Source organism: Rhodnius prolixus, unplaced genomic scaffold (genome assembly GCF_049639745.1).
Source record: "Rhodnius prolixus isolate KJV_2025 unplaced genomic scaffold, Rpr scaffold_2, whole genome shotgun sequence".
Lineage (NCBI taxonomy): Eukaryota > Metazoa > Arthropoda > Insecta > Hemiptera > Reduviidae > Rhodnius > Rhodnius prolixus.
Genome location: NW_027411592.1, coordinates 24,199,181 through 24,219,684, shown reverse-complemented (window position 1 = coordinate 24,219,684; position 20,504 = coordinate 24,199,181). Strand labels below are relative to the sequence as shown.

The following is a 20,504-nucleotide window of genomic DNA, read 5'->3' as shown; positions in this document are numbered from 1 at the left end:
CCGTTTGAATGTTTTCGACTATCTCAAAATGAGTTCCCTTGAGGTGATTTTTCAACTTCGGGAAGAGAAAAAAGTCACAAGGACTCAAGACAGGCGAATAAGGAGGCTGAGGAGCCACAGGAATGTTTTTACTGGCCAAAACCTCGTTTATTGAAATTGCTGTGTGGCAAGGAGCATTATTCGTGATGCAACACCCACTTGTTCTTGATGTTTGGTTTCTCAAAGAGTTTCTACCTCAAGATCAAATGGTCAATCAACACTTTTACCGAGAGGTTCTTGACAAACTTCGAAAAAGGGTCATTCGTGTGAGACCAAACATCAAGAACAAGTGGGTGTTGCATCACTTGAGTCCTTGTGACTTTTTTCCCTTCCCGAAGTTGAAAAATCACCTCAAGGGAACTCATTTTGGGACAGTCGAAAACATTCAAACGGCTGTAAACGACCAGCTGAAGGCCATTCCAGTATCAGAGTTCGAGCACTGCTATGAGGAGTGGAAGAAACATCTCCAGCGCTGAGTGGCTTCAGAAGGAAGTTATTTTGAAGGTGACAATATAGAATTGTAATTCTTTTTGAATAAAAAAATTTAAAAAAATCAGTCTCATTACTTAATTTACAGACCTCGTAGTATGAAAGCACAAGAACTCGGACAGGAAACTTAATTCTTGTGGTGCTGTTCCATCTTCTTCCTGTTAAAGTTACAAAAGAAGCTAACCATCAACATGCCCAAGTGTTGACTAATTTTGCAGTGGCCCTTCAAGAAGCCCTTCGAAAAGCCGTTCATGCAGAAATAATGCCGCAATAGACTAATAAAAGTGGATAATAATTAAGTTAGGGACGGATGTTGGTGTAGTGGTCACGAACGTGGATTTGTAAGCGAGGATCCCCGCGTGTGGCTACTTTTTAGTTGATAGAAAAAATTGTTTGTAGTAAAGTATGTGCTTCCGCTCCCGTCCATTACTGCTAATTGGTGGTTGCACGTTAAGCACCGCCAGAAAAAAATAGGCGATTACTCTACTTTAGTTCAATAGATCTTTTGGCCTTAACGTTTTACAAGCTATCAATCACTACAACTGTTATTGTGTTATTTCAACACTTTGTTGGCTGCACTACTTCAGCATTTACCTTTACCGGAAATGGCTCAGATTCTTTGAGGTACCTTGCCGGAATGATCCTTATCACTACGCAGAAAACCAAGGCAACCAGATAATATGTTTCCATAACCATCAGAATGTCAATGTGTTCAATTACTTTCGTAAGAGTTGATAGCTACCAGAGAAATTTTTCCGTGGGAGAATCCCAGAATCTTAGCAGCAAAAACAATATCAGCTAGTTCTTGTCTCAAAAGACAGTTTTTCACAGATTTTCTCCGATATTACACATTAGATTAGCGCAGTAAACTCCAGCTGACCTTTATTTCCTTTAGTCGTCCGAGAAATTCACAGAGTCATTAAGTGTAATGTGTATAGTTACATCATTAATGTTTATTTTAATGAATGATTTTGCAATCATAATCTCATTAAGAATGTAATTGTAAAGTAAAGTAAGTAATCGCCAATTTTTTCGGGGCTTAACGTCCATCTACCAATTAGGTGTCGTGGACGGAGGCGACTAGCAAACATACTTTACTGTAAATTTCTTTTATTAACCATTAAATAAAATCCAAGGCCTAAAGACAGGGAATCGAACCCAGTACCACAATACATATTAGCTTCGCAGGTCTCGCCTCTAACCGTGGCGCCCAGAATGTAATTGTGTTGTATCCTAAACAGAAAAGTTTCGAAATGAAAAAAAGTAGAGGTTTTACTTCGCAAACCAAAATTCTAAGATTCCAATATTGTTAATACGAAATAATTCCAATATTATCACAGAAAAGAACTCTTATGAATTGTTTTAAGCAATTCTTTATTTATGTTTACCATACATTAGTTTTTACATCTTAACTGAACATGAGATTCTCTTCATATGGCATAATTTATTCCTATTGGTTACTATATCACGTCAGAAAATTATAAACAACTTCAAAAAGCCTTGCCGGTGCAGTGATATTCTTCCAACTCGGATTTTCGGTTAGACATCTCAAAATCCAATATTAAACACATGTTAAATCCGTGAAATATCTAAAATAGCAAAATGGAGTACGATTTTGTACATCTACATCTAAGAACCTAAAGAAAGGAGCCTGAAACAATTCATTTGATTTTCTTCAAATTTTGAAAGTCACCAACATATATAAATATAGAGGAACATTTTCTGGGTGGTGAAGCTGTACATGTTTAGATGAAGCTGCGAAGAAATTAGGCCTAGTTGTCAACGAAGCCAAGACCAAGTATATGCGGACTGGTGGAGATGGTACAGGCGGTGGTGGCACCGATGTAGCGGTGGGTTCATATAAATTCGAGAGGGTTGACCACTTTAAGTACCTCGGATCCGTCGTTACCCAAGGTAATGAAATATCAGCAGAGGTCCAAAGTAGAACAATAAGCGCGAACCGATGCTACTGTGGACTCGTCAAGCAGATGAAAAGCAAGCTGATATCTAGGGAGACTAAGATCATCCTCTACGAGGCACTAATTCGCCCAGTTTTAACTTATGGTTCGGAAACGTGGGCTTTTTCTAAAACAGATGAAAAAGACCTCCTGATTTTCGAGAGGAAGATTTTAAGAAGAATATTTGGACCAATACGGGATGGCCCGACTTGGCGAAAACGCACTAATTCGGAAATCTACTCACTCTACAAAGAACGGAACATAAGTAAAACGATAAGGATAGGCAGACTAAGATGGGCAGGACACGTGGCTAGAATGGGTGATGATGACGTGCCGAGGAGGCTTATGGAAATGGTGCTACACGGCGGTAGGAAGAGAGGCAGGCCAAAGTTACGTTGGCTGGACGGAGTGAAGGAGGATGCCCTGGCGTTGTTGGGCGTACGTAACTGGAAAGTGGCTACCCAAAATAGGGAAAACTGGCGGAAGCATTTAACGGAGGCCAAGGTTCGCTAGACGGACTGTCGCGCCGAATAAGAAGAAGAAGAAGCTGTACATACACTTAATTAGAACTATAGAGCAAGTCATGATAAACATGCCAGGCATGATAAACATGCCTAAATAATTTTAAACTAATAAATAAATAATTATAAATATATAATTAAAATAGATATAAGATAAATAATTTTGGAGTTCTAGATATATGCAATTAGTGTGCCTACTTTAAAGAAAATCGTTTCAAAAATAAACTCAAAACTCCTCCCCAAAAATTGACTTTGTAAAGTGGCTTTTCCAGATGGCTGATTATGTTCAAAAGTTTATTGTCTGGTCCGCTAGTGGCGCCAAAACTAAATATTAGATTTGAACTATCGGCTACCTTTCATTTTTGAAGTATATTGACCACACAAATACTGAGAAAGAAATTTGAAGAACAAATTTTCTTGGTTTCAAGGCAGGACTTTGTACAGTGAAAACTTGATATAAAACTTTTGACTGGAACGAAATACATCCTCTAACTTATACTCCCAAAAATCTTATAAATAACAAACGAAATAACTAGTAGCATTAGTGAATTTAGATATCTGATTAAAATTGAATAGCATTTTACATATTTTATTCATCCAAATCGACTTTTTACTAATGCGAAGATAAAAAAGCATTATTATCCGGTTAATGAACAAAAGTGGGCGTGGCCGAGCACAATCGTAGGGAAATGGTGTCCAAAAGGGTTGTAGTCCTTACACTATCAATCACTCTAGTATTATAATCAAGTTCATTCAACCTGCCAGGTTGAAACCACTACTATTATACGAACAGAAGAATACTTAGGCAACAAATGAAAAATTGAAAAAAAGCAAATTGAATGTAATACAAAGTGAAAAGGCGAAGGATTGATCTAAATAATTTATTAAGGGCCCTTTTCAAAGCACTGCTTTTAATTAAACACAAAAGTCTTAGGTTTAAAAGTATTCTCTTTTTTGTTCACGCAGATAAATTGTACCTATTATTTAGTTATCACTGGCAATTAAGAATGTGAAATTATCTATTATCTTAAGTAAACTAAAATATGTTTATTTTTGAAGAGAAGACTGCCCGTCTTGAACTACAAGATTTAAAAAAAAGTAAATTTAAAAAAGTATTTAATCTAAATAAGGAATCAATTTTAACAATTCCAACGGATTTTACTTAAAAACTAAGGCAATAAACAAAACAAACAAATTACCTTTGATCTCAACATAATCGTAAAACGTTACTTTTTTCTTTAATGGATTACACATTCACACTTTTGTAAACATAATTATGAAAACTAGAAAACTATTTTAATAACTGATTAACAAAGAAAAACAACAAGGAGTGTTTCATAAAACGCAAGCATAACTGAAACTGTTAGTAAAAACTGCAAATGAAGATTGGGATAGCCCAGTTTTTCCCGGTTTTATTTAGATTGTTTGAAGTAGGGAGTGGGAGAAACCGTCACTATAAATATACTGTGTGGTGTGAGTCGGCCATCTATTGGCAATACACGCGCCTCTAGTTCTTAAAACGGGAACCATAATGCACAGTAACTTCAAAATAATTTCTGATTTTTAAGAAAAATAATCAACAATCCTGGATTAATAAGGATTTCATACTTTTACCTTGATTATAATAGTCGTAAATAGAGGAAACTAATACGTACAATGTAAACAAGCATCGATAGCCCTAACACATATTGTAAACAAGGAAGCTAATTATCATAATCTGATAAGATAAACAAAAAAAAAAAAAAGTACTTTAGATAAAAGAAGATATCGGCCTTACCGGACATGTCTTTCACTTCTCCGGTTTAGTCCGGAATTACGATGAGCTAAAGCTTGCAATATGATTTCACATTTTCACTATATTAACATGTGTTGATTTCACATACAGTACGTGTTGTGTATAGTCAGTCTGACAAACACACACATCACGGGCACGCCGTTCACGGGACTATTGTGAACGTTTTAAAGGGGGGGCGGGCAAGTTTTGATAAATCGATATCAAAAGAGGCACCACCAAACCCAACCAAATGTCATTGTGTTGCTTCTCGGGCGGTCTCAACGTCAGTTTACAAACTAAACTACAACTCCAATGCCCCTCTCAACATTCATATCATTGTAGCTGCCAACTTAACAGACGATTGAAGGGAAAAAGTCCCCGCTAAAAGCTATATCTTCCCCACATTGTATGGGCTTTCATTTGTCGCAATTAAGAAATAATATCTTAGGCGCGTGTTTTTGGTTTTTGTTTTTTTACACGCTTAAATTCAAATTATAACTGACTATATTGCGTAAGTTATGGGGGGGCACCAATCATTTATTATTCCGAAGAAGCGTTTTATTTACACAAATTACCATTCTACATGGTTTTTTGGGAAAAATATTTGAAGAAAAAAGAAAACTACAAATTGCAGAAGAAAACATATAGTAAAAAGGCAATCGATATGAAATGGGCGAGGTGTAAGTACTGAGGAGAGGCGCTAGAATGCAGGACGTGTCCCCGCTATACTGGGAGGTTCAGCAAATTTGAAAAGAGTTTAATCTTATTCATATCAAGCATGCTTTAATTGTAAATAATTCGGGTTATAATAATGGCTGTAACTAAGCCTGTGCGATCTTTTTTAATTATTAAGAAATATTAATTGTAAATGGAAATAAGTAACCCACGTACCGGCTTGGTCTGGGGTGGAGGATGAGGTCCTGCCGCCTTTGCTGCCCCCGGAGTCGCCGCCGCTCCATTCCTCTTCTGAAACAAGAATGAAGATCCCCGCATGAGTAAAGCCCGTTTTTTACGCTCAAAAAAGATTATTAAACATTTTTTTTTTTTTATATATAAATATCAGGACATATTTGGCAAGATCTATAACGGAGGACGGCGAGATTTGCAAAACAATACAATACCGTGATTTGGGGATCCGCCGCGTTGGGGTGAACAACACTCGCTGCAGTGAGAACACATGCGGCCGGTGGCCGGCAGAGGGAGAGGTCGGCGGGCAGGGCGGACCAGGGATGGAGGAAGTAGTCGGCCGACTGAGAAACTACCCGCTCACGCACACGCACGCACGCGTGGTGGAGGTGGAGAACAGGAGGCGGCTGGCCGCCACAAGGTCGATCGCAGCCTCCGTGTTGGAGGTCGACACGCAGGCGCTATGGCCACTCACAGAGGGCTGTGGGGGTGGCCGCTGACCGCTAAGAGAAAGTTAATCGGCCCAGAAAATTCAGTTTTCTAATTAAGCCAGCTTGATTAGAAAGAATAAACTGGAGTTTAAGGATTATTCTTAATTATCAGACTGAACTTCAAAGAGAAGATATCATCCACTTTTGGAAATCCACTCTTGCCCCATAATGAGGGCAGGGTGTGGCGTGACCTCGTGACCCAATTTAGAGTTACTACGTAATGCGAGCGGACTGCTGTCATTTGGCTAAGGATGCTTAGGGAGAAGCAATTAGGGAATTTAATTTCTCCTTCCTGCCTTAAGGATAATAATTTCAACTACAATTAATATACATGTTTTTTGTTGTTCAAGGTAATTTCTATACAATGAGGTTTACATTGGGATTAATATTTGGTTAGGGTATATCTTTGGCTTTGTCTCTCCCTTTTATTGGTTTACCTAATGATACGCATTGTCGCAACACGAACATCACGCGGCGACCGGAGACGTGACAGAGTTCATGTGGACCGTTCTTGAGATCGCTGTCGTTGATCTAGTTGACGCTGCATTCGATAGTAAAATTTACTATGGTGTTGGAGAGTGAGAAATGAATTTTATAATTATTATTTTTGTTTCAAATTTATGGATAATTCACGCATTATTAAACAATAGAAGATAAGCGAGACGAGGTGAAACCGAATACTGAGGTTGTCAGGCACTTGTTGCTCTAGTGAGAACTGGAACCGCTAGGGCGCATTCTGAGCCGGGGTGTGGTGGAGGGCCCGGCGCCATGGCGGTCTATTTCCGTACTAACAAATTGCTGGAAACTTTCTGTTAATTATAATTAAGGATTTTAAATTTATTTTTTAAATATTTAAAATAGTAGATAACCAAATAAAAGTAACAGGTAACAAAAGACAAAGCTCTCTAAGTACATTGAGACTTGAGGATTTAAAATTGAACGACTGGCAGGCACAGGATTACTTCAGCTATTAGCTACAACATAAGATAGATAATAATTGTTATTCCGTCTTTATATAAGGGTACAAATATCTATCTATTAATTCAATAAATTATCTAATTATTACACAAAGAACATTAACATATAGAAAATTGAAGCAAGAACGAATAATGTAAAACATAAAATCATTAAAAAATTCAAGAAAATAAATATTACAAAAATGATTTTAAATAGCCAGAAAAGCTGGCAGGAATATCCCAAAAAATTTAGTGAAGTATGTTTTGTTAAATTTTACATTTTTAAAAGGCGAAAAAAATAAACAAAATTAAGTCAAACTTCACACTCCATTTATCCCAAAAAATGCGCGAGATAAATTTTTATTTTATTTATTTTAAACTAATGTTTATCCAAATGAGGGACTGTATTTAATTAAAGAACTATCTTTGAATGAAAACTATTTTTTTTTTTTTTTACAATTTTCGCTTTTCCTTTAAATCCTGAGGGAATATAATTTCGCAATAACATCAACATGAAAGCCGAAAAATCTTGGATGAAAACAAATTATTTCAACTTTTTGTAAAGCTAGTATTCTAATATTTTAGACAACATAGCTAGTATATTATAAAACAAATATATCTCACATACGGGGGATTTCTCTTAATTTATGTTTCATAAAAGCAAAGGTTTCAGCCATTCAGAAAAGTCGAATGCAAAAGAAGATCATTATCACGATTTAAGTAAAGATTTAGTGCGATAGTAGTAACTAGTTACGGGCAAACAAAACCGCTAGTTTTAGTCGTTTAGTTACAGAGTAACAAAAAAATATTCATTTATATTCTAAACTTATTGCAGATTTTAGTAACAGTTTTATATTATTATAAAACTCATAAACCAAAAAAAAGGATGAACCTATTTTTAAAAAGAATTGCAACAGAATGGCGTAATAATAACAAATAAACTATTAGATAAAATAAATTTACTTTAACCGACACGTCATGTTATTGTTTAATTTATAAATTAACTAACAGAACACAAACTAGACAACAAAAAATGCATTTAAACATTTAAAGTGTGAATATTTAAAAGGTCATTAGTTGCGGAAATACTAATTTAACAAATGCCCAACATTGCTTCTAAAAAAAAGTATTCTTCTAAAGGTTTTATTTAATGATGAATTGTGAACTAAAAAGTTGACGTTGTTTGCATTTTACGTAATTTAATGTAACCAAGTAAATAGTCGATTTAAATGAGTAATTTTTTGTTTTTTAAATTGACATACACGTCTACGAAATCCTACATATACTTTTCTTTAACATGCTTTCAAAATTTTAGGTCTATTTTATTTATATATATATATATTTTTTTTTGTAGTAATCTTTTCTAATTGCTCGTTATTACAGTGAGTCACGAACTATTTAAAACAATAAGAAAACAAACAAATCATTTTGAAAACGAGTTAACCCCGTTGTTCAAAGATGTTTCATTATTTAAACTGTAAATCCTTCTAATTATTGATAGATAAAATGTTATATATAAAACACAAATTAGTATTAATAAATAAAAAAAAGGTTCTAGGGGTTTAAGGTGCTATCTTTAGATAAAGCAGATATTATAATATAGAAAGGAGTTTATGGGTGAGCTGGACGATGTAGAGAGATGCAGAAGGAAGAAGTAGTGAGAGGATATCATTGATCTATCCCCAGCTTCCGTGGGGCACTTACACTGACTGGAGCAAGGGGTGTCATGCGCTGGCGCATCAAACTTAAATATCAAAACTATAAAAAGGAGATGATTGGGCTGGTGTCTTTTTAAGTTCCTAACTACTCAACAATACCGGCCTCATGCGTAATCACACTCACACACACACACACACATGAACAGCAACCAACAGTCTTCCGCGATAACTGTATGCACCATAAAAACAAATCTATAGGACAAATGGGTGTTTGCTGAAGAGGTTGTGCAAATTTAGAAATCTGCCGGAATGAGATAAACACTGAAATATAGAACATGGACTCACCTTCACCGCGTCCAAATTTCCTCTTTTTCTTAGAAGAAGATTTAGCTGAGGATGTTGGCGCAGCACTCGTAGAACTGGCGCTCTGTTTGTCCTTGTTTTTCCATCTTATTAGCATAGTTATTTATAGCTATGGACACGGGATCAAGTGTGAATTTTATTTTATTTAAGTTCACCCCCTTCTAAATTGGACGGAAAGCTAGGAAGGTGATGATCCGAAAATTTGTATCAACAATAGAAACTGAGGAGTAATTACACTTCAAATTCATGGAAACCGGAGCTACGGCAAGAGAAATTCAACTAAATATTTATTTTAAAAAACAAAAACCCCCCCAAAAAAACAGATTTTACTTTAATGAAAATAAAAGAAAAATTTTGGGAAATAGGAAAAGAGAAAACACACAACACACTAAAAGAAGGAACTAGGCACCGCCGGGGAAACACATTTGGAGAGGGAAGGTGACCGGCGCTGGAGTCTACTGGAGAGACGCACTGGAGCCGCTTCTGCCTCCGCGCTAAAACCGCCTCCCACTACTCGCCGGTAAACCCCGGATAGGTGCGACACTGGCTCCGCCTAAACACCGGCTAAAGAAAATACTTGATGGAAAAGCCGCCAACTTTCAAAAATCCTAGCCATTATTCCAGCGCGAAATTAAATGATTCAGATTTTTTTTTTTTAATTTATTTGTTAAGTTACACCAGCGCCTAGATACGCCATAAGTAACAATGACAATAACTGACACCACTACAAACTCACTAATTGAGGGGAGAAGTTACCCAGTGATAATACTCCTTAAGTCGTCTCCAGGATTAGCTACTCTCTTCAGAAGAGAGAAAATTGCGAGGCCACTGACTTTTTTAATCGTCTGGGAGGATGATCTGGAAGGTGATGAGATGATAAATAGCGGACAAGAGGATTGTTGGAATGGGAGTGCAAGTTCTGATGAAAGTTTCCAAGTCTGTGTGGATAGTTAGATTTGAAACGTAAAATGGACGTTAACTATAGTGCGGAGAATTTTAGACTGAAGAGTTTGAATTCGTTGAAGATTGGAGCGTTTAGTTTGAACCCCACAGTTCAATACCGTAAGTCCAGGCGGGTTTTACTTATAGAATTGTAAATCAGTCGTTTGTTATTTAGTGAAAGTTTTGAACGTTGGTCTAGTAGTCTTTTAAGCAGTCGATAACCGTCTGTTAACTTCAGTTCGTTTAAGTCATGTGTGCGGGTTCCAAGTCAGTCTTTTGTCTAAATAAAGCCCAAGATAACGGACAACATTGACAGGAGGAATTGGAATTGATTCAGTTAAAAACAAGTTTTAATGCCTAAGTATAGAAAACTATTCTTTCTCTAACGGACAGAATATATTAAATAAATCTTCTCAAAACGTTTCTATCCCAATAATGCACATTCAGAGCATTTTCCTTATCACCAATTCGGATTTCGCACTCTTCATTCCACGATTAATCAAAGTCATCATCGGACTAGTAATTCTTGCTGCCTCCTCTTCGGTGCGTTTTATTCAAAGGCATTTCTGACAACTCTCTGGCATCCGCGGTTTACTGAGGAAGCTCTACTTACTCTTCCACGTAGAGCATGATGTTCCCTCAGTGTATAGCACCTCGACCTATTCTCTTCAATTTGTACAATTCAAATCTTCCAACCTTAGCAACCATAGTTTACATAGACGATAAAGCCAATATCTCGCCTCACTCTGTCTTAATACAACCTTCTCGGACCTTACGTTGCAAAATCGCTTAAACTATTAGGGAGCCTAGTTTGGACGGTAATAAAGGTAAATTCTCATCAATTCCAGAATATACGAGTAACTTATACTTTCAGACGTACAACTTTCCCTTCCATTTATTTAATCAGACTGCACTTCCTTGTGCTGATACTGTCTAATATCTAGAACTCAACACTGATAAACGACTGTTACGGAATCCGCACACAAGACTCAAACTGAAGAAACATTTTTTTTGGGGGGTTTGACAATGTACGGATTCAGAACAATTTGATTAAATCAGGCTTGATAAACGGAGGTCTGCTCCGTATTGCTCATTTTTTAGAAACAGATTGTCTATTAGACACATTGGTTACCAGATTGGTGAGTAACAGAACTTCCAAAGTAAAACAGATAAATTAGCGCTGCAAAAGTAGATTGATTTTAACTGATAAATCCCAACTCACATAATTTCTTACTTAATCGCTAATATTTGCTCAAATTTCGCTTACAAGCATTCAATAAAGATTTCAAACAGAGCTCTAAACTAGGGAATTAAGATTATTACCTGGGGAGATCGCGCTACTCTGGGTTCGATTGCTGGTCCTTACCTTGGATTTATATCATTGATGGTATAGACAAATACAACTATTACTGTAGTGAACTATATCTGGAAACTATCAGCAGGCGACATAGAGGACGTAAAGCCCGCCTGAAGCCCCTTCCTACACATACCTGTCTAAAAGAAACCATTAAGAATAATGTGCCATCAAAAGTAATAATATTAATATCTATCTAATTTAAAATAAGTTTTTTTTTTAAATCATTTATTTAGTTACAATCAATGCATTGCGTTATAAGCAACAAGGGTAACAATAAGCAACATTCACACATATCTGAGTGGAGCAGTTACACAGCGGAACACTCCAATAACATTCTACATTCTATTGACTATTTTCATCAGAGAGGAGATCGCGAGGCCACTGTCTTTTAAGACGTCTAGGAGTGTTGTCTGGAAGATGGATGTTGTACAAGTGGATTGTGATGTGTTTGAATGTTAAGATGGAATTTTCTGTATCGTGTTTATGCAACTTGTGTGACGAAAAAAATGTTCAAGTCTGTGTGAATGGTTTGATTGGTGACGTAGAAAGGAGCGTGAGTTAGAGTTAAAAAAATTTTACTTGAATTTCTTTCCTATTTTACTATAAATACTTCTCTAAACATTCACAAAAATGTTAATGCACAGAAAAAAATTGAAGAAACTAGAAAAAGTAATTCAATAAGTAGTCTATTCAGAGGCCAATATCAAATAAACCAATCCGGAAATCCCTAATTACCCTAATTATGAATAAACTGTTTTTCTATCATGAACCAGTTGAGTTTTAACTCGAATGGGCAGATTGGATAGGAGAAGTAAAAGAAAGAAAATGATAATAAATTCTTTAAATATCTTGGAATATCCTTTACTGGGCTAGGAGATTTCTTAAGCAGAGAAAATGTTTGTAATACCAGTCACAAATTGAAGAAGGTTATAACTGCTAATAAATAGGTTCGTACCGTAGCCTAAGATCCAAATGTTATCTTTAATGAAGAGGATGGAAAGCAAATCTGGAAGATAAGACAGGAACTACAGCAACATGATGAGACTGGACTACATAGCAATAGATTACAGGAAAAATATTGTACCGGAAATCTGTTTGACCTGAACTCAGCTTGCATTTTCATGTGTACAGTTTATCAATGCATTTTAGAAAACATACACCTTGAATATAAAGATCTAATTGAATTAAAAAGGTTGGAGCAGCTGCTCCCTTAATGTCCTAGAAAATTAACATTAAAAAAAAATAAAAATGAAAGGGACATCAAAAAACAGCACAAGTTAAAATCAGCCCTTGAATTAAAAAATATAACCACAAAATCTCTTTGTCATTGCTTGATATTGAAGGACATGGAGAGTGCTGGGCGGATGGAATTTATTAATGAATTCATGGCTGGGAATCCGCCCACCTTTGGCATTCTGCATAAACCATACTTTGAAAGAATTGCACCGTTTAGAAGAAGTAAATTTACAGAAATCATTGTCCTAGTTTTTGGAAAAATTATAGATAACTGGAATGTTCGATGTACCTTCTTCAAACTGGCCACTCCCCGACCAATGAGAACGCCATTTCCTGGCTAGTAAATAAAATGGTAGTTTGATACATTAACTATTTTAAAGAAATTTTTACTTTGTCTTTCTTTCTTTCTACTATTGGAAATAGGAAAGCTTCTAATTTTTTAAAAATATTCATAGGAAACGTATTGATTTTATTCGAATAAATAATTTTATAGATAAAATGACGTCCTTATAAACACAAATACTACAACTTTTTTATTCATTCGGCTTTCAGCTCTATAACTTTTATATAATAATTGAGTCCTATAACTTTTTAGCTGCCCCCTTCTACGCTGGGAGCTGGCAACGTCCACTTTATGTATTGAATATAGTTTCAACAACTGATAAAACAATATTCAAAATTAAATATTAAGATAAAAGGTTCTACTGTGTTTTGTCACCAGTCGATCTCCAAGCTAATATTCGGCGCGGTAGAAGTACGAGGGTCGTTTGAAAAGTCCGTGCAAAAATAAAAACTACTTAATTTTTTGGGGTAAACCTTTTTTATTTTTCAACATAGTCTACTTTTAGGCTTATACACTTCGTCCAATGCTGCTCTAGTTTGTTGATCCCTTCCGAATAATAGGATTTGTCCAAGTCTGAAAAATAGCCATTCGTTTCTGCAATCACCTCCTCGTTTGAATAAAATCTTTTTCCCGCCAGCCATTTCTTCATATTGGGGAACAAATAGTAGTCCGAGGGAGCCAAGTCTGGAGAATAGGGGCGATGTGAAACGAGTTGGAACCCTATTTCCATTGATTTTGCGACCACAACTGCTGAGGTGTGAGCTGGTGCGTTGTCGTGATGGAAAAGGACTTTTTTGTGGGCCAATCGTGGGCGTTTTTCTTGCAGCTCGGTTTTCAAACGGTCCTATAACGATGAATAATATGCACCAGTAATAGTTTTACCCTTTTCCAGATAGTCGATGAGGATTATTCCTTGCGAATCCCAAAAGACAGTCGCCATAATCTTTCCGGCCGAAGGAACGGTCTTCGCCTTTTTTGGCGCAGATTCCCCCTTGGTAACCCATTGTTTAGATTGTTCTTTGGTCTCAGGAGTGTAGTGATGTATCCATGTTTCATCCACAGTGACGAAACGACGCTTAAAGTCCTGCGGATTCTTCTGGAACACTTCACACGATTTCGTTTTTGGTCAAGCGTGAGCAATCGCGGCACCCATCTTGCGGATAGCTTTGTCATGTCCAAATGTTGATGCAAAATGTTATGTACCCGTTCATTCGAGATGCCCACAGCGCTAGCAGTCTCACGCACCTTCACTCATCTGTCATCCATCACCATAATATCATGGATTTTATCAATGATTTCTGGAGTAGTAACCTCAACAGGGCGTCCAGAACGTTCAGCGTCACTTGTGCCCATATGGCCACTCCGAAAATTTTGAAACCACTTATAAACTGTTCTAATCGAAGGTGCAGAGTCACCATAATATTTATTAAGCTTCTCTTTAGTCTCCTGAGGCGTTTTGCCTTTCGTAAAGTAGTGTTTAATCAACACACGAAATTCTTTTTCGTCCATTTTTTGAAAATCACTCGACTTCCTCGATTCAAACGAATGCCAAACACAAAGAAATAGACCGATCTGGCTGAAACTTGGTGTGTGTTCTTCCAAGAGATGCTACTAACTAAACATAACCTCGATACGCGCCAGTGGTGCTATCTCTCTGACTTTGCACGGACTTTTCAAACGACCCTCGTACATAAAACACAACTCTAGGCTGTCTAAATCTCCCAAATATCCTTCCTTTTAAAACCAAATGCTGAAATTTTAAAGTAATTCTCGAGTCCAGACAATATCATATATTAAAAACTGACTTACCAAAAATAGTATTAGAATTATGAAGCAGAGGCGATCCTGTACGGCCATATATCGGTGAATCCGTTCGGCAATATATCGGTGAAGACGTTCTGGAAGTAGTTCTCCTTCCTGGAGACTGTTGCGGGCCAGCTGGAGAAGACCTACTGGTGAATGAAGGAGGAGCAGATGGTGGACGTCCAAGAGAGGCTGCTGGACTGCCTCCAGATGACGACGATGTCGGCGGTGGTGTAGAAGAGGAGGATGGTACAAACGCAGTTTCAAGCCGAGTGCGAGGCGAGCCGAGACTAAGAAGTCTCCGCAGTCGGCCAGGACCACTACTGCTGCTGGTGCTGCCACTACTACTGCACACACTGTTACATCTCTGCGGCGTTTGTTTCCTGTTGTCTGGGGTGCATTGGTGTGTCCTGTGGTTAGGAACTGGCGGTGGATGGCTGTGATGCTTGCTGCAGATTACGTTGTTGTTTTTATTGTTGGCCGCTTCTGTTCTCATCTGAAACATTTTTGAGGTAACAATGAAAATAAATATTAAAGAAATATTTGCAGAAATTAAATATCAAATATTGTGAGCTCAGATGAAGCATGTTCCGAAGAAAGACAATATTGTCGTCAAAAGAAGCGCACAATTACAACTTAAGTTAAGCTTTGAAAGTTTTCAATCCATGTGACTATTAAAACATCCAATTTCTTCAGAATCCTTTACTCCAGGCATCCTTTAAGTGGTTAAAAACCATAATTTTTTAAGTATTTTCAAATTTTTAAAAATTTTACTAAAATTGCCAAGAAATTTCTCGGAATAGTTCTGAAATTCGCTTTAAACATACTAAGAATATTCAAACATTCTGTGAAACAGAATCTACTTTTTTCTTCTTCTTTTCCTTTTAAATTTAAGGGGCGTCAACATCTGAGCCAGCTGGATTCGAACCCGGGCTCTCTGTGTAGGAATCCAATAAGCTAACCACAAAGGGTAATCCCTTCCCTTAACAGAGAATCTACTTATTTTGAGTTGTAACTATCGTTTTCTTCTTGTTGAATGAAACTGCAGCGACTATGGCCAAATTCGAAGAAAAAATCAGAAAAAGAAACTTCCTAGATTTTGGCGCTGTAACATAATAAAAGCGACCCAGGACTGGAGCTGGACAGTTCCTATCCTTGTTCGTTACTATACACCCTAAGCTGACCCCAAATCCACTGCAAAACCAAGACCTTACGTGTCTTAGTGATACATATCAGCTAGCTCGTGGTAGCACAAATTCTGCGATTGTCACGGCGCTTGCCAGAAATCGCCATTAATAGACCTTGAGTCGGATAATATTGCTACATTGCTAAATTAATGTACGAATAATTTATTACAAGAACAAGAAAATAGAGAGGACAGTACTGATCTGGACTCTCCTAAATCCATCGAAATCCAAACTGCTCTAAATAATAACTCAAAAATGATTTGAGTAAATAACTCAAAACGATTTGCAAGCAAGGAATCATTTATACCGGTAACAAGTAAATTCTCAAAGATTTTTTGAAATATTGATCTGAAATATTTGGTCCAAAAATTATATTAGTTTCTATTTCTGCATCCAAGCTTCCGCTGTCAACGGAGAAAAATAATTCTGCGAATAGGTAAAGAAGTAATTTCGCAGAATCTTTTTAAGGGAAAACAGAGAAAAACTAACCGCAAACTGGACTTGACATCATTTTGATGGTCAATATTCACGTTCATTCTACAGATCTGCACCGTTACACCGTTTTAGTTCTTTCCCCGTTACCTTTAAGTAAATTAACCTAGCTATTTTATAGCATTTACCGTTATATTTATATTTTAGCGTAATTATAGTTTTATAGTGTTAGTTAATTAAAAGTCTCATTTATAGTTCAGCTTATCTTTACTTCCGCCATAGCTCTTGACTACATACTATATATCTCTCAATATACTCCTTTCTCTCACGCAACCGCAAGCTTAGGCTTATCTTTAGAACACTGAGCTTTTAAAAACATTTTCTGATTAACTAATAATGATACCATTATCATCGGTTTTAATGCTACGATAATTCTGAAGGAATTGGTTAGAAGGCGGTAGTACTCGTGAAAAGAGACAGTTTTGACTCGATATCGATTTTACTTGAAGAGTGGAAATGGCGCAGCCTCCTCTCAGTAGGTCAACGAACCTTGCACACGGTCTTCTCTGCCTCCGGGGGGTGGCACTATAGCTGGAGGCGGCCATCCCAGTGTTTACATTTATAAACATTAGCTCCCACCCTCTTCTGTCGGCAACATCTACCTGCACATCATGTAACCCGTTAACCTCATAACATACTCACTATCAGTTAAGATTGCTATTGCATAAATACGAGTAATTACAGGTGTTCAACAAGTTACTTTAATAGTTAAAAAAAGAAACAATTAGACGATTCTCTTGGCAAAGATAACCTGTTAGATTAGTTCATCGCTAGAATGCGCCCACTATTTCTGTTAACTAATGTAATGGCGTTCTCAAATCCTCAACACAAAAGGAAGGAAGAAACCTTTGAGGTGCGAATCCTCACACGACGTTCCCTGAATGCAATTATTACGGTCATATTGGAGAAATTATTTGCACTTTTTTGTTTGCAATGACGTCTACTTTAACATTCCTATCTACATTTTATTTCCTTTATTTTTCTTTCGACCTTCTTTTCAATCTGTAGAATTATTTACTAATATTATTATTTAATTCTGTTCGTTTCAATTTCTTTTATTTTGATATCCATTAATATTTCATTATTAATCTGTTTAATATTTAATCAAACCAAATAATAATCAGTAAAGAACACTTGTTTTAACGTAGATGAACCTACCAGGTTATTCCTTTGTACGTTATTCATGGTTTACATCCTTTATATATATATATATATATATATATATATATATATATATATATATATATTATTTTTTTTTTCATTTAAGGCGCGTCCAAAATCTGAGGTTATTGGCGCCCGAAGCTTTTTTCAGTGCACTGTCGGCCTCCGGACAGTTACAACATTGCCTATCTGCGGACAGTGAGCTGTAAGAGCTTAAGAAGAGGAAATCTAAGGGCCAGCAGCTAGGTTTGAACCCAACATCCCCGCGTGGTAATCTAGAGATACGCAATTCACTAATCCCTTCCCTGTAATTTCATTACTTCCTTAATAAGCTAACCACTCTTAGGTTATATCGTTCTGTAAGCTAATCACTCTTTGGTTACATCTGGTTAGAAAGTTTCTGTACTATTATTTGTGTCCTACCTGTAATTATATTTTCTGTATTCATTATTATATACTTTTTCTTCTAATTCACCACTGTTTCTATACGTAACCCAAAAGCAAATACGAGGTGTGGCTATTAAATAACGAGACTGATGCTGCTACAGAAGAACTATGCATGCGCCAAATCCTAACGACCGACAGCTGTGCAGTGTAAAGCCTTCTCTTTCGATTGCAGCGTCTCACGTGTTTGTAGAGAAATCAGTTTGACCGGAACCGTCGTTTGTGTAAGAGGTGTTAATTTCGTTTTGCCGAAAACATGATAAGTGTTGTAGTGAAATTTCGTGAAATTGTCGTAAAATACCACACAAAACTTGGTAAAACCGCTAATGAAACTTATCTTTTATTAAAAGAAGTTTATGGTGATGAATGTTAATCACGTGCGCGAGTTTTTGGGTGGTTCAAGCGCTTCCAAGATGGCCGAGAAGACGTCGGAGATGATGACCGCCCGGGTCGCCCTTCCACGTCCAAAACGGATGAAAATATCGATTATAATTAATCAACATTACCGTGAGGTGCTTGTTCAACTCCGTGAGGCAGTAAGGAACAAACGACCCAATTTGTGGAAGAACAAGTCATGAGTTCTCCATCAAGGCAACTCACTGCATTGTCCAACGTCTGTCAAGACGTTTCTAGCCAAGTACAACATCCCAGTTTTAGGTCATCCGCCTTATTGGCCTAACCTGGCTCCATGTGGCTTTTATCTGTTCCCCAAAGTCAAATCTGCATTAAAAGGAACACTATTTCAGTCCGTTGAAGCTGTGAAAGAAAAAGCGGCACGCGTCATGCAGAAGCTCACAGAAAAAGACTTCCAGCACTGTTTCGAATAATGGTAAATCCGCATGGAGCGTTGTAGGGATAGGGGAGGAGTGTATATTGAAGGTGATAATAACTAAATATGTATAAATTTAAAATAAAATGTTTTACAGCAATAGTCTCGTTATTTAATAGCCACATCTCGTAAATGAATAATTTTCCTATTTTTTGGCAAATTATTACTGTGGCTCCAACCCGCCCTAAACCCAGGATAGTACAGTGATTTTCAGTGCTTCTGCGTATTATTGCACTAAAGGATAATATTACTTAGGTAGAACAGAAACTGCATTTGATTATTATACATTCAGGCCTAAGATGATTTTGTGGATCGTCGTTCATAACACCAAGAAAATATGTGCTAATAACGAGTTGTTGCTAAAGACATAGTTACGAAGCATATACCTAGTTACAGAGAGATATACCTAGCCTAGATACATAAAGATATACTAAATGATTGCTGCATTGACACCTCAAACCGTTATTTCTGTATCATTTGTGGCAATGCAGAAAGAAGGTAGATCCAGATGTTAAAAGAACCACGGTAGTAGGTCCGATAACGATTTTCATCGGGGATACCCTTGGCCAGTCTCAGTAGTTGAGATGCTGAGTGAAAAAGAAGTTGTATCTTCTATTCAACAGCGACCTGGTCGCCACTTTGTACATCCTGCGAGAGTTCAAATGGTACTAAGCGCCACTTCTTAGAGAACTGTTGATTCTAGAACCAGATTTCTTGACTGGGGGCAGGTAAAGATTTCCCTTCCACAGACTGTGATGTCCAGTAAGTTAATTGAACTCTTCAGGTCCAGTCAGCATTGTACCAGGAGTCTTCAAGTTTCCTCCTTCTAATTGCTTGCTTGGAATACACCCATCGGTAGGATTTTTTTTGTGGTATCTGATTCCCTGGAACCCCTTTTTTTGAGGTAAAGGGTGGACGAGGAACAAAGGATTGCATTTACCTGCGTTCCTTCCTAAGCGGAGGCCAATCTATCGCGCAATATGCACAATAATAAATCTGAATGCGCTAAATTTAAACAAAAAACACCCTCCCACAAAACAGAAATACAACAGAAAACAGATAGATAAATGTTGCTATCAGTTTAACGATAACTCTGTTGAAATAGAAAAAGATAAGATACTGATGCAGGCCAGGTGTAGAATTTTAGAGGTAAAATAATATTATAAAAAAGAGAATATATTTACCGTGATTTTGCGATAATGGTCTTGCTCATACAATTCAGGGAAAAGCAAACTTTATAGAATTAACTGCAAAACTTGTGATGGAACATTTGAACTATCCGATGATGACCTGAGGAAGTTCAGCACAATACCGATACTGAGACACCAGACATCCCTTAGTGGGGATAAAAGGACCCCCTTAAGGAGGGTGTCTCACTTTTACAGTTTTTCTAAAGTGAACAATATATTATAAAATACATGGGATGTACCCAAAGGCTAGACATTGTTGCCCTCTTGTGGCCTCAGTGAACGACAATAAGTAAACAGTTTAATAACGAACCATAGCTAATAAAGTGAGTTATTGAACCAGAAGTTAAATTTATCTCAAGGGGAGA

At 37.0% G+C, this 20,504-nt stretch overlaps 1 protein-coding gene across 50 annotated transcripts in view; it reads right to left on the bottom strand.

Moving 5' to 3' along the window:
- LOC141450519 (coiled-coil domain-containing protein CG32809) overlaps positions 1-20,504 on the bottom strand; it is a 218,382-nt gene that overhangs the window by 179,053 nt on the left and 18,825 nt on the right. For 41 of the 50 annotated variants that reach the window (XR_012456151.1, XR_012456147.1, XR_012456156.1 and 38 more), the window contains exons 2-3: positions 14,843-15,332; positions 5,673-5,747 (exon numbers count right to left, since the gene is read on the bottom strand). Coding sequence is in view for 39 of the 50 variants with exons in the window: in XM_074121060.1 (XP_073977161.1) it covers positions 5,673-5,747; positions 14,843-15,332 (565 nt within the window). In the remaining 11 variants the exon portion in view is untranslated. Of the gene's footprint in view, positions 1-4,206; positions 4,363-4,784; positions 5,046-5,672; positions 5,748-5,902; positions 6,049-6,615; positions 6,844-9,137; positions 9,651-14,842; positions 15,333-20,504 lie in introns of those variants that run through there. The other 9 variants (XM_074121032.1, XM_074121036.1, XM_074121050.1 and 6 more) reach the window with 7 other exon arrangements.